Raw genomic sequence first — 14,976 nt, forward strand, 5'->3', positions numbered from 1 at the left:
CTTTCTGTTGTGAAATCAGCAGAAATTCTGAAACAATTTGGATAATATCATCCCAAGTATGCCAAATTTTACACAGTGAGATTTATATCTGATAGAGTTAGCAATTTAACTTGGTAAACATTAAAAACTGTAAGTGATCATCACACAACTATTCCAAAAGAAGTTAATTCTTCTTCAGTGACAATTCTTTCAGTGCACTCCCCACTGGCAATGAAGCGCATGTGTGGTAATCAAAGCACAAAGAGTTATTTACTAGGCTATACATATAGCTACGTTATACAGCCATACAAACAATACATTTTCTTTTTCAAAGTATTTTTCTTTATGCACTAGAATGCTCACCTGTTTATGCTACTTTTTCCTCACATTTGGATGCAGATTTCTTCAGAACAGAGGAAGCCATTTCCACAATAACATTAATAGACAAGCCACTTAGGAAACCTTTATTATTTGTTCTGACCTTCAGCAAAGCATCCACAATATTATCTCTAAACAAGTGAGACAGAAATAAGATTGTCTTTAACCGAGTGACATTATATAAACGTTTTCACCAATTCCAAATTTATCATTTCATTTGACTACAGACGCTCGCGTAACTCGAATTTTGCACAAGTTGGAAACGTATACCCGACAATTACGCAAAAAAACCCCGCAAAAACAAAAACAAAAAAACCACCCACACTCCTATTTCTAGCTTACGGAACTTTTTCCATAAGTGCGGATTTGCGTAAGTTGGGTTTGCGTAACCTGGAGGGCGTCTGTATCTTGAATATTAGATTCATAAATCAGTGGAGAAAAATCAGATATTCTTACCTACTAGCCTTGGGATGCAGTTCTTCTAGTTTCTTCATCAATTTGGTAAAGCTGCTCAAGTTCAATGTGTTAGGAGGTATAAAGGTAGCAGATGGATTAGGAGAGAACTGAACAGGTTTTATCTGCAGAGGATTCTCTCTCTGCAAATTAAAACAATTGAACATAGAATGTGTTAAGTATTGTATGGATTGCTTATTCTATTTTACAGAAGATTATCGCTTCTGTTATGTACCATTTTTCAAACTATTGGAGCAATTACAGATTTAGTTCAATAGTAAAATATTTATAGAGATGTATATCAGGATCAAAACTGATCATGTTACAATGTAACTAACTACTGCATATATCTTAAAATTAAAAATATTCTTATTTTGGTTACCATTTTTATGTTTTTTTCATGTGTAACCATGTTAAATTAGGCAAAATCTAGGTTACCCTAGGAACAGTCATTTTCATATTAAATAAAAGTAAAATAAGTTTTCAGGTTTTTTTTGTTTTTTTTGTTTTTTTTTAATAATCACAACCACAAAGCTTGTTATTGGATAAAGTCAGTGGACGAAGAAAATCTGAAAATGAATTCATCGTATAATTTAGGATACAATTTAAACAGAAGTTTTCCCTTCCGCTCTTCTGCCAAACAAAAATCTTTCTTGTACCTTAATAAATCACAATGGATTACACTTATACAAATTTATTAAAAGTGAAAACTTTTAAATCTAAAAGAAAAAACAAAATAAAACCATAGTTATTCCAGCGGTGAAATGTACAGGTATAGTTACTTGATGAGCTTACATCATTAAAGAAATAAAGGTGGAGATGTCAACATTAGGCAGGAGAAGATGGAGAGCTATGTCCCTTCTACAATATGCCACAAATACTGATTTTTGAGCACTTTGCACAAGCCAACACTACTGCAAAATATGCTAAGTACAAAGTAAGAATTAACTTTAAAAACTCATCGTAATCTGTCCCAGGAAGAATAATTTACCTGTTGATCAACTGAGAATAAAAGGTGTCCTGATTCATGTCTAAGTGGTTTTAAATCAGAGCTGAGCACTTTTGAAAAGGCCAGGGTAGGGGCAGGCATTGCTGAAGAAACTGAGGGAGGGGAAAGCACTTTCAAAGAGGTTGAGGTGGTGGAAGGCGCTTTCAAAGAGTCCGGGACAGAGCAGGTAGTTCTGACTTGAATATTTTCTTCCAAATTATCAGTGGCTTGGTTTTCATAGTGAAGTGGTCTGGAAACTTTTTGAAAAGCTGGAAGTATATTTTCTCCTGCAGTTTTTACAAGACGAACATTTACTGCTTTTCCTTTTATTTCTTTCCCATTCATTTCGTCCACAGCCAATTTTGCTTTACTAGCTTTTTTAAAACTCAGAGATGCATACCTAAAATTTAAAAACATGTGCAAGAACTAAGAAAAAATACAATTTAATATACAATTTAACCAGCTTCCATGTGTGGATGATACCAAAACCATTAATTACAAATGCTTCTGATTATGGTGCAGCTCTCTACTTTAAAATGTTAGCTACAGCTTTTAATTGAACTACAATATTTTAATCCAGCAAGGACAACATTTTATAATTGGTATTTTCCGGTAACATGTCAACTGTTTCTGGAACTCAGACATTGCCAGTCAACATCTAAAATATAACCTGTAGAAAATGTATTGATTTAATTAAAATTCCACTGACATTAAAGTAACTTACAAAGTTAAAAAAAAAAAAAAACCTTTCCTAAGTGCCACTTATTTTGTCAGTAACAAATGTAATACAAATAAAATTTACATTAATATGAATGTACCTGTAGTTACTAGAAAACTCACATATTGAAACCTCCAAAACCTGATACTTCTGGAAATGGGACCTTAGATCAACCTACAACAGATAGCATATTTAGGATGTAAAGTACAGCATGAAAGTAATTTACTAAATAAACAAGGTATTAATATTATTATTATTTAAAGAAAGGCTATTTTACCTCTGATACTGAAGGACTTAAGCCACCAACATGAATAAAATAATGCTTATTTGGCTCACTTTTTGTATTCTTCACCATCTTTATTTCTGGTAGTATAGAAATATACAAGCAAAAATATTAATGTGCTATTCCTTATTCAATTCAATCTACAATAAATTGTAAAAAAAAAAAAGGCAGAAAATATGTAAAAGGAAAACGGTATCGCTAAAAAAATCGAAGTGATTGAATGGAGAAAATGTGTTTCGTGATTAGGGCCGTACCAAATTCATGGTCCATTTTGGTCAATTTCATGGTTATAGGATTTTAAAAATTGTAAGTTTCATGATTTCATCTATTTCAATATGAAATTTCAGTGTTGTAAAAAGGAGTTGTGGGAGTGTCACAAGGTTATTGTAGGGGGGTTGCAGTACTGCTACCCTTAATTCTGCGCTGCTGCAGGTGGCGGCGCTGCCTGCAGAGCTGGGTGGCTGGAGAGCGGCGACTGCTGGCCGGGAGCTCAGCTCTGAAGGCAGAGCCGCCGCCAGCAGCAGTGCAGAAGTAAGATGGCATGGTATGGGATTGTCACTCTTACTTCTGCACTGCTGCCTGCAGAGCGGGGGCCCACAGTCAGCAGCCGCCACTCTCCAGCTGCAGCTGCCCAGCTCTGAAGGCTGCAGCATAGAAGTAAAGGTGGCAATACTACAACCCCCCTCCAAATCCCTTTTGTGTCAGGACCCCCAATTTGAGAAACGCTGGTCTCCCCAGTGAAATCTGTAGAGTATAGAGTAAAAGCACACAAGAGACCAGATTTCATGGCAGGAGACCAGAGTTCATGGTCCATGACGTATTTTTCATGGTTGTGAATTTGGTAGAGCCCTATTCATGATACAACAGGGAAAAGGGTGAAATTGCATTTGTTTTCAAATAGTTGCCTTAATAGAAATATACATATTTAAAATTTTGTAAAGGAGAGCATGAAGACCAGAAACATTTTTTCATTTACTTCTACAAAATCTGGTAAATTGATTCTAAAAACAGAGTACAGGTTTTAATTTGAAATTGTATTTGTCTAACCAATTTTCTTAATTCTAACCAATAGGTTCCTTTCCAAGACTCAAAGTCAGAGTTAGTCACAAATTGGGATTCTAGTGATCCCCTCTTGCACAGGAAAAGCTTACAGCTCTGACGGCGTAACGTCTTTCTAGAGGAGGAGCTTGTATCAAACACTGTCCAGGTATGCAATTAAGGTCCTCAAAGTTTCGATGTGCTTCAGCAACTATGCATAAAGTGTAGCTAGATGTTCCAATGGTGTCAAAATGCAGCTTTGAGACCCATACTGTTAAATCAGAGTGTCTCAATCTTTTTTGAGTCACAACATTCTGCGATCCACTGAACATGCATAGGACTGGGCCACAGAACATTTTTAGGGTTTGGAGGGTTTTTGTGAGTGTTATCGATTTAAAAAATGGGTACTGGGAGCTGGTGTCATTAATGGGGTGAGATGAAAAGCTTATGCTGCTGATGGAATTTTGTGGCTTGTGAGATAGCTGTTGCTGCTGAGTGATAGGTGTGGGAGAGACTGGTGCTCTACAGTAGAATGGGGAAGGACACTCCTTCCACCTTCCCAGCACTCACCTGCACAACACTCATATTCGGGGCAGCGCCACATCAAGGGACTGTGATGTCAGTTCTAGAGTCCCTTAAAGTGCTGATGGTCCTACCCTGGAGCAGAGCCCCATGTGGGTAGCTATGAGGGTGGAGGACAAGAAGGGGAAGGGTGGCAGCAGCTACGGGGGGCAGGAGCAAGCTGATCCTTTCCTCCTCCAGCTACCACTCGGTCTCAGGTACCCAGAGATTATTGTTGGTTTCAGCTAACAGGGTACAGTCCACTAGGTGCCCCTCTGCAAACCACTTCTGGCATACACTGAAATGGCTGGGCAGTGATGTCCAGATGGCATTCACCCAAGAGTTCTGAAAGAACTCAAATGTGAAGTTGCGGAACTATTAACTAAGGTTTGTAACCTGTCCTTTAAATCGGCTTCGGTACCCAATGACTGGAAGTTAGCTAATGTAACGCCAATATTTAAAAAGGGCTCTAGGGGTGATCCCGGCAATTACAGACCGGTAAGTCTAACGTCGGTACCGGGCAAATTAGTTGAAACAATAGTAAAGAACAAAATTGTCAGACACATAGAAAAACAAACTCTTGAGCAATAGTCAACATGGTTTCTGTAAAGGGAAATCGTGTCTTACTAATCTATTAGAGTTCTTTGAAGGGGTCAACAAACATGTGGACAAGGGGGATCCGGTGGACATAGTGTACTTAGATTTCCAGAAAGCCTTTGACAAGGTCCCTCACCAAAGGCTCTTACGTAAATTAAGCTGTCATGGGATAAAAGGGAAGGTCCTTTCATGGATTGAGAACTGGTTAAAGGACAGGGAACAAAGGGTAGGAATTAATGGTAAATTCTCAGAATGGAGAGGGGTAACTAGTGGTGTTCCCCAAGGGTCTGTCCTAGGACCAATCCTATTCAATTTATTCATAAATGATCTGGAGAAAGGGGTAAACAGTGAGGTGGCAAAGTTTGCAGATGATACTAAACTACTCAAGATAGTTAAGACCAAAGCAGATTGTGAAGAACTTCAAAAAGATCTCACAAAACTAAGTGATTGGGCAGCAAAATGGCAAATGAAATTTAATGTGGATAAATGTAAAGTAATGCCCATTGGAAAAAATAACCCCAACTATACATACAACATGATGGGGGCTAATTTAGCTACAACAAGTCAGGAAAAAGATCTTGGCGTCATCGTGGATAGTTCTCTAAAGATGTCCACGCAGTGTGCAGAGGCGGTCAAAAAAGCAAACAGGATGTTAGGAATCATTAAAAAGGGGATAGAGAATAAGACTGAGAATATATTATTGCCCTTATATAAATCCATGGTACGCCCACATCTCGAATACTGTGTACAGATGTGGTCTCCTCACCTCAAAAAAGATATTCTAGCACTAGAAAAGGTTCAGAAAAGAGCAACTAAAATGATTAAGGGTTTAGAGAGGGTCCCATATGAGGAAAGATTAAAGAGGCTAGGACTCTTCAGTTTGGAAAAGAGAAGACTAAGGGGGGACATGATAGAGGTATATAAAATCATGAGTGATGTTGAGAAAGTGGATAAGGAAAAGTTATTTACTTATTCCCATAATACAAGAACTAGGGGTCACCAAATGAAATTAATAGGCAGCAGGTTTAACACAAATAAAAGGAAGTTCTTCTTCACGCAGCGCACAGTCAACTTGTGGAACTCCTTACCTGAGGAGGTTGTGAAGGCTAGGACTATAACAATGTTTAAAAGGGGACTGGATAAATTCATGGTGGCTAAGTCCATAAATGGCTATTAGCCAGGATGGGTAAGAATGGTGTCCCTAGCCTCTGTTCGTCAGAGGATGGAGATGGATGGCAGGAGAGAGATCACTTGATCATTGCCTGTTAGGTTCACTCCCTCTGGGGCACCTGGCATTGGCCACTGTCGGTAGACAGATACTGGGCTAGATGGACCTTTGGTCTGACCCAGTACGGCCTTTCTTATGTTATGTTCTTATGTCAGTAAGATGCAGGTCTTGACATTCAACTGGAACCTGCCACTCAGGAACACTTGAAGCTGAAACTTTCAAGGTCTTCCAGGCTGGCTTCTCACTAGATTTACAAGAAGATGCTAAGAAGCCAAGAGAGACTTTACATACTTTCTTCAGCACCTAATTGCTCAAAGTCAGAAATCACAGAAGCAGAGAAAGCACAGTCCTTTCCAAAGGAAAGAACATACTAAGGGCACTGATGCAGGTGACATTGATGCAGGGACTCCAATTTGAGCTGTAAAAAATATGCTAAGCATCAAATAGGGAACACTAAGTTTGACATGCTATTAAAATATATTTTCTGTAAGAATAAAGTAGTGGAGAGGCAACAATATGGAGCTATAGAGCAAGAAAGTTGGTTGCAGTGACTCGGGGAGTTCTTCACTGACCACAATCAGAAAGGTACTACTGGTTGGAACACTAAAGGGTTCCCACATTCCATTGCGTGAGGGGTGTAACCATAGGTGCCGACTGGAGTGCCCACAGAAAAAAAAATAGTGGGTACTTAGCACCCGCTGGCAGCCAAGCTCCCACCTTGCTACCGGTGGCCCCGCTGATCAACTCCTCCCCTCCCTCCCAGCACCTCCTGCCTGTCACGATCAGCTGTTCCACAGCGTGCAGGAGGCCCTGGGAGGAGGGGGAGGAGCAGGGACAGGGCATGCTCAGGGGAGGGGGTGGAAAGAGGCAGGGAAGAGGCGGGACGGAGCGGGAAGAGGTGGGATGGGGGCTTGGGGGCAGGAGTGGAGATAGGCGGAGACTGGGGCGGAGCAGGGGTGGGAAGAAGTGAGGTGGGGACTTGGAGGAAGTGGTGGAGTGCAGGCAGGGCCTGGGGCGAAGGTGGGGGGGGGGTCGGGCACCCCCCAAGAAAAGAGGAAGACAGCACCTATGGGTATAACATGCCTCCCCTCCTCTTATGGAACCAACAAGCTTTATATCACACTTAATTTGAGTAGTTCCAACCATGCCCCCATACAGGGGCACAATCTCAAGAGTGTGAATCTGTCCTAATTATCTCTGGAGAAGTCAGTATTAGAAAAAATTAAAGAGGAATATTTCCAGGTTTGTGTTTAATGACATACACATATGAAAACCTTGGCCAAAGTGGTAAATTTTACACAAAAGCTAGAAGCAATTCTTTATAGGAAACTCATCGCAAACAAGGAAAGAGAATAGTACTAAAAAAATATGAAAAAGTAGCACTTGAAAATCCAGCTGATCCTTCAGAGGACAAGCAATGTTCAATAAAGCAACACTAATGCCATTCTTACCTAAACCAATAGAGTGCTCAACTCACCTGTTGTACTAATGACCTTCTCTAGCTTTTCTTGTTCTTTTTCATTCCCTAGAAGTGTTACTGAAAAATCAGTCATTGTAAAGTTCTCTTTAGCATCAAACCAGTCTTCATTTATTTCTTGATTTTTTCTGCAGTCTGCAACACAGTTAAAGCAAACTTAGTTTCATATACAGATGCTCCCCGGGTTATGCAAACCCCACTTACACAAACCCGCACTTATGGAAAAGGTTCTGTAAACATTTTTTTTTTTTGCGCGTGTAATTGTCGGGTATACGTTCCCGACTTACGCAAAATTAAACTTACGCAAGGCGTTCAGGAACAGAACGCTTGCGTAAGTCGGGGAACGTCTGTACTAAAATTCAAGCAATGATATTGAGAAGGCAGAGTTGCCTGCAGAAATGAGCACAAGGCTGAGAATTAGGATGCCCTGAGCACTAATCCTGACTCTGCCACTGACTCGTATGGTCTCAGGCAAGTGATTTCACCTTTCTGATTCAGTTTCATCTGTAAGATAGAGAAAAAATTTTGTGTAACATAAACATCATGTTAGTTTCTTTTTCAAAATAAAGGAAGATATTAGAAATATTGGTTATGTTTAGGGCTGTCAAGTGATTAAAAAAATAATCGTGATTAATCACACCATTAAACAATAATAGAGTACCATTTATTTAAATATTTTTGGATGTTTTCCACTTTTTCAAATATATTGATTTCAATTACAACACAGAATACGAAGTGTACACTGCCTACTTCATATTATTTTTATTACAAATATTTGCACTGTAAAAATGATAAACAAAACAAACAGTATTTTTCAGCACCTATGGTTACACCTCTCACGCATCTCATACAAGTACCGCACTGCAATCTCTTTATTGTGAAAGTGCAACTTACAAACATAGTTTTTTGTTACATAACTGCAGTCAAAAACAAAACAATGCAAAACTTAGCAGCCTACAAGTCCACTCATCCTACTTCTTGTTCAGCCAATTGCTAAGACAAACAAGTTTGTTTACATTTAAGGGAGATAATGCTGCCCGCTTCTTATTTACACTGTCACCTGAAAGTGAGAACAGATGTTTGCATGGCACTTTTGTAGCTGGCATTGCAAAGTATTTATGTGCCAGATATGCTAAACATTGGTATGCCCCTTCATGCTTTGGCCACCATTCCAGAGGACATGCTTTCATGCTGATGACGCTCATTAAAAAAATAATGCTTATTTAATTAAGCTTATGACTGAACTCTTTGGGGGAGAATTGTATGTCTCCTACCCTGTGTTTTTCCTGCATTCTGCCATATATTTCATGTTATAGCAGTCTCGGATGATGACTCAGCACATGTTGTTCATTTTAAGAACACTTTCACTGCAGATTTGACAAAATACAAAAAAAGATACCAATGTGAGATTTCTAAAGATAGCTACAGCACTCGACCCAAGGTTTAAGAATCTGAAGTGCCTTCCAAAATCTGAGAGGGACGAGGTGTGGAGCATCCTTTCAGAAGTCTTAAAAGAGCAACTCTCCAATGCAGAAACTACAGAACCCGAACCACCAAGAAAGAAAATCAACCTTCTGCTGGTGGCATTTCACTAAGATGATGAAAATGAACATGAGTTGGTCCGCACTGCTTTGGATTGTTATCGAGCACAACCCGTCATTAGCATGGACACATGCCCTCTGGAACGGTGGTTGAAGCATCAAGGGACATATAAAGCTTTAGAGCATCTGGCATGTAAATATCTTGCGACACCAGCTACAATAGTGCCATGCGAACACCTGTTCTCACTTTCAGGTGACACTGTGAACAAGAAGCGGGCAGCATTATCTCCTGCAAATGTAAACAACCTTATTTGTCTGCGCGATTGGCTGAACAAGAAATAGGACTGAGTGAGCTTGTAGGCACTAAAGTTTTACATTGTTTTATTTTTGAATGCAGTTATTTTGGAACATAATTCTACATTTGTGAGTTCAACTTTCATGATAAAGAGATTGCACTACAGTACTTGTACTGAGTGAATTGAAAAATACTATTTCTTTTATTTTTACAGTGCAAATATTTGTAACAAAAAATAAATAGAAAGTGAGCACTGTACACGTTGTATTCTGTGTTGTAATTAAAATCAATATATTTGAAAAAATGGAAAACATCCAAAAATATTTATATAAATAGTATTCTATTATTGTTTAACAGCGTGATTACTCATGATTAATTTTTTTAATCACTTGAGAGCCCTAACTACAATCATTCTCCAGTACCTAGAGAAAATAATTTAATTGTAGTAATATACTGACAAGAACATTAACATGTAGGTAAAATACACGACTTTTCCCTGTCACCACTGACTCACACTATACTTAAAGGGAATCATTCTTCTAAGGCCTCTACATAACATTATTCAAGATACTGTGGTTTGCAGCTACATAGAAAACATATTTGTGCATGTTTCCATTTCTTTGTTACATTACCCACAGATTGTATATCTGAAACTGCAGTGTGTAGTTGATTTAACATTAAATGACCCCTTAGAGAAAGGGCAGTAGAGTATCAATGTGGATATTTTATTCAGAGGTTTTGGGTTTTTGCAAATTCATATACAAATAACAAATACATTGTGCTGTTCCTACTGAACTTTACTGTCAAATCTTGAATTAGATACATCTAACTTACCCCTTTCTATATCTTGAGCCTCATACTTTATTTCAAAGTTCTTGTAGGAAGGATATTCCTTATGCTGCCTGTTGTCAGTTAAACACATTTGAGGAGTGACCTATAAATAGGCTTGCGTTAGTTACTTGTTGAGTAACAATACTTTTTTTTGCTTAAAATGCATAATTTAATATTTTTCCAAGTTTCACACTATAGATGTGCTAATTAGCTATAGAAAAACTTTTGCCCACTAATCTTAGTTCAAGATCTCAATCATTTTACATTTCGAAAGCAGTATTATAATCCCTTGGTAATATCAGTTGCATTGCATCCCATTGCTAGCACTGAGATATATGCTAAGAAATGCCAATACTTGGATGCAGTGTAAAGATCAAAATTATATTTTTATATACTGTTCTAAAAATATGTCTGCATAAAGAATAGGATTTAAAAAGATTATTAGCTTATAAGAAGGTTCCAAAGTAAATGTTCAGGAAACTCACTAAAGGTGGTGTTCTTTTCAGGCTGGCGGAAATTTCACTCTCTTGATGTTTTGACATTTCCAAGCCTGATTTTTCTGCCGCAGAACTAGAACTAAAAAATAACATGCAACTTTTGAAAATACAGTAACTCCTCACTTAACATTGTAGTTATGTTCCTGAAAAATGCAACTTTAAGTGAAACAATGTTAAACGAATCCAATTTTCCCATAAGATTGAATGTAAATGCGGGGGTTAGGTTCTAAGGAAATTTTGGGGGGGCAAAAGGCATTATATATTGTACAGTATGTACTGCGGTTGGGAAGTGCCCCTGGCTTACCCCACACAGGCACAGCCTACTGCAGGTAAGGATGCTAGGAAGCACCTTCGCAGCAGCAGCGGCAGCTTCCCCGGAGAAGAACAGGCGCCGACTTTGCTGGGGGATGCTCCAGGCCCGCCTCTTCCCGTCCCCACTCCACTCCAGGCCCACCTCCTTCCCACCCCCAGTCCACCTCCTCTCCGGAGCATGTCCCCGCACCTTCCCCTCCCCCAAGTCCTAAGGGCCGTCAAACAGCTGTTTGGCAACACTTAGGACTTTCTGGGAAGGAGGGAGGGGGAGGAGTGGAGAGGCAGCGCTTCCCCGCTCCTCCCCTTCCCTCCCAGAAAGTCTTAAGTGCCACCAAACAGCTGTTTGGCCGTGGGGAGAAGCGCTGGGAGGGAGGGGGAAGAGGCGGAGAAGAGGAACTTGTGCAATGGTCCCTTGTAAAGTCGCTGCTCTTGCACAGAATCTTACAAGCAGTGGACAGAGCAGGCAGCCAAATGACATTATAAGGGAGCATTGCACAACTTTAAACGAGCATGTTCCCTAATTGAGCGGCGACGTAACTTTGAAACAACGTTAAGCAGGAAGACGTTAAGTGAGGAGTTACTGTAGATTATAAATTTTAATATAGTCTCCTGTTATTCAGTGTAATTTTCAAAATGGATGGTCTCTACCAACTTTATTTTTCTTAGTTGATTGAAGATGAGGAAAAATTAATATATAAACATCAACATGTCCAGTGTAAAAGATACTAAAGTTTAATAAAGGGGGAGGGATAGCTCAGTGGTTTGAGCATTGGCCTGCTAAACCCAGGGTTGTGAGTTCAATCCTTGAGGGGGCCTGTCAAGGCTGTATCCCTACTTTGAACTTTAGGGTACAAATGTAGGGGCCTGCATGAAAACTTCTAAGCTTATCTACCAGCTTAGCTCTGGTCCGCTGCCACCATCTTAAGAATTCCCTCCCTGGGAAGCCTTGAGAAACCTTTCACCAATTCCCTGGTGAATACAGATCCAAACTCCTTGGATTTTAAACAAGGAGAAATTGACCCTTCCCCCCTCCTTCCTTTCACCAACTCCTGGTGAATACAGATCCAAACCCCCTTTGGATCTTAAAACAAGGAGAAATCAATCAGGTTTTAAAAAAGAAGGCTTTTAATTAAAGCAAAAGGTAAAAATCATCTCTGCAAAATCAGTATGGAAAATAACTTTACAGGGTAAACAAACTTAAAGAGCTCAGAGGAATCCCCTCTGTCTTAGGTTCAAAGTATAGCAAACAAGATAAGCACTCTGGTAAAAGGTACATTTACAAGTTGAGAAAACAAAGTAAATCTAAGACGCCTTGCCTGGCTTTTACTTACAATTTTGAAATAAGAGAGACTTGTTTAGAAAGATGGGGAGAACCTGGATTGATGTCTGGTCCCTCTCAGTCCCAAGAGCGAACAACCCCTTAAACAAAGGACACACACAAAAGCCTTTCCCCCCCCAAGATTTGAAAGTATCTTGTCCCCTTATTGGTCCTTGGGGTCAGGTGTCAGCCAGGTTACCCGAGCTTCTTAACCCTTTACAGGTAAAAGGATTTGGAGTCTCTGGCTAGGAGGGATTCCATAGCACTGTACACAGGAGAGCTGTCACCCTTCCCTTTATAGTTATGACACGCCCCCCAAATCACAGATAGTGTTGGACGTCCGGTTCCACACTGGCTGTGATTTCTTCCTGGAGCTCTAGGAGAAAACAGAGTTAATAAAACACATGTACCTTTAGACATACTACTGATTATATAAAAACTAACAATATGTTTTATTTCAAGAACAATTGTTAACCAGTTAACTCTGGGAAACTTTTCCGGGAGAGTGCATCAGCCACTTTGTTAGAAGCTCCCGAAATGTGTTGTATTTCAAAATCAAAATCTTGGAGAGCTAAACTCCACCGAAGAAGTTTTTTGTTATTTCCCTTGGCGGTATGAAGCCACTGTAGCGCAGCATGGTCTGTTTGTAGTTGGAACCGCCGTCCCCAAACATATGGGCGTAGCTTTTCCAGCGCGTACACAATGGCGTAGCATTCCTTTTCGCTGATTGACCAGTGGCTTTTCCTCTCAGACAGTTTTTTGCTGAGAAACACGACAGGATGGAATTTTTGATCCGGTCCTTCCTGCATTAAAACTGCTCCCATGCCTCGCTCGGACGCATCTGTGGTTACTAGGAACGGTTCGTCAAAGTCTGGGGCCCTTAGCACAGGGTCAGACATGAGTGTTGCCTTAAGCTGGTTAAAGGCCTTTTGACACTTATCAGTCCACTGAACTGCATTTGGCTGTTTCTTTCTGGTTAGGTCTGTCAGTGGGGCGGCGATTTGGCTGTAGTGTGGTACAAATCGCCTATAATATCCGGCCAAGCCTAAGAAGGATTGGACCTGTTTCTTTGACTTTGGAACCGGCCACTTTTGGATAGCATCCACTTTGGCCTGTAGGGGATTTATAGTTCCTTGACCCACCTGGTGCCCCAGGTACGTCACTCTGTTTTGGCCTATTTGACACTTTTTAGCCTTAACAGTTAGTCCTGCCTGCCGGATGCGCTCGAAGACTTTTTTCAGGTGCTCCAGGTGTTCTGTCCATGAATCAGAAAAAATGGCCACATCATCGAGGAAGGCAACTGCAGATTCTCCCAATCCTGCTAGGAGACCATCTACAAGTCTTTGGAAGGTGGCGGGTGCATTTCGCAACCCGAAAGGAGTACATTGAATTCATACACCCCTGCCTGGGTGACGAAGGCTGACCTTTCCTTAGCGGGTTCATCTAGTGGTACTTGCCAGTACCCTTTGGTTAAGTCTAAAGTAGAGATGAATTGGGCATGTCCCAATTTTTCCAATAGCTCATCTGTGCGTGGCATTGGATAGTTGTCAGGACGAGTTACAGCATTTAGCTTACGGTAGTCCACGCAAAAGCGTATTTCCCCATCTGGTTTGGGAACTAGAACCACTGGAGATGCCCATGCACTGGTAGAGGGGCGGATTATACCCATCTGTAGCATGTCCTGGATCTCCCTTTGTATAGCCGCTTGGGCATGAGGTGACTCCCGGTAGGGTGGGGTTCTAATTGGGTGAGCATTACCTGTGTCAATGGAGTGGTATGCCCGTTCGGTCCGTCCTGGAGTGGCTGAGAAAATCGGTGCAAAGCTTGTGCACAGCTCCTTTATCTGCTGTCGCTGCAGACGTCCCAGGGTCGTGGAGAGGTTCACCTCTTCCACGCCACCATTCCTTTTTCCTTCATAGTACACACCTGCAGGCCACTCCGCGTCATCAGTTTCCTGGGCTGTAAACTGGCAAACGTTTAATTCTCTAGAATAAAAGGGCTTAAGAGAATTAACATGGTATACCTTAGGCTTTATGTTGGAGGTGGGGGAGGCTATGAGATAGTTAACAGCTCCTAGGCGCTCCTGGACCGTGAATGGTCCTTCCCACGACGCTTCCATTTTATGGGCCTGGAGCGCCTTTAAGACCATGACTTGGTCTCCTACTTTGAAGGACCGTTCTCTGGAATGTTTATCATACCAGGCCTTTTGCTCTTCCTGAGCATCCTTTAGGTTTTCTTTAGCAAGGGCTAAAGAGTGTCGGAGGGTGTTTTGTAGGTTGCTTACAAAGTCTAGAATGTTAGTTCCTGGAGAAGGCGTAAACCCCTCCCATTGCTGCTTCACCAACTGTAATGGCCCCTTAACCTCGCGGCCATACACAAGTTCAAATGGTGAAAACCCTAAACTGGGATGTGGTACAGCCCTGTAGGCAAAAAGCAACTGCTGCAACACTAGGTCCCAATCATTGGAGTGTTCATTTACGAA

General features: G+C 40.7%; 1 protein-coding gene across 1 annotated transcript in view; it reads right to left on the minus strand.

Moving 5' to 3' along the window:
* Window positions 1–346: 346 nt before the first annotated feature.
* Window positions 347–14,976, minus strand: part of RBM44 (RNA binding motif protein 44) — a 32,961-nt gene continuing 18,331 nt past the window's right edge. The window contains exons 7-14 of the mRNA XM_065413817.1: window positions 10,853–10,943; window positions 10,371–10,470; window positions 7,701–7,835; window positions 2,794–2,879; window positions 2,617–2,690; window positions 1,802–2,198; window positions 814–953; window positions 347–488 (exon numbers count right to left, since the gene is read on the minus strand). Of these exons, the coding sequence (XP_065269889.1) occupies window positions 347–488; window positions 814–953; window positions 1,802–2,198; window positions 2,617–2,690; window positions 2,794–2,879; window positions 7,701–7,835; window positions 10,371–10,470; window positions 10,853–10,943 (1,165 nt within the window). The remainder of the gene's footprint in view (window positions 489–813; window positions 954–1,801; window positions 2,199–2,616; window positions 2,691–2,793; window positions 2,880–7,700; window positions 7,836–10,370; window positions 10,471–10,852; window positions 10,944–14,976) is intronic.

The sequence above is a fragment of the Emys orbicularis genome, chromosome 11 (genome assembly GCF_028017835.1).
Source record: "Emys orbicularis isolate rEmyOrb1 chromosome 11, rEmyOrb1.hap1, whole genome shotgun sequence".
Lineage (NCBI taxonomy): Eukaryota > Metazoa > Chordata > Testudines > Emydidae > Emys > Emys orbicularis.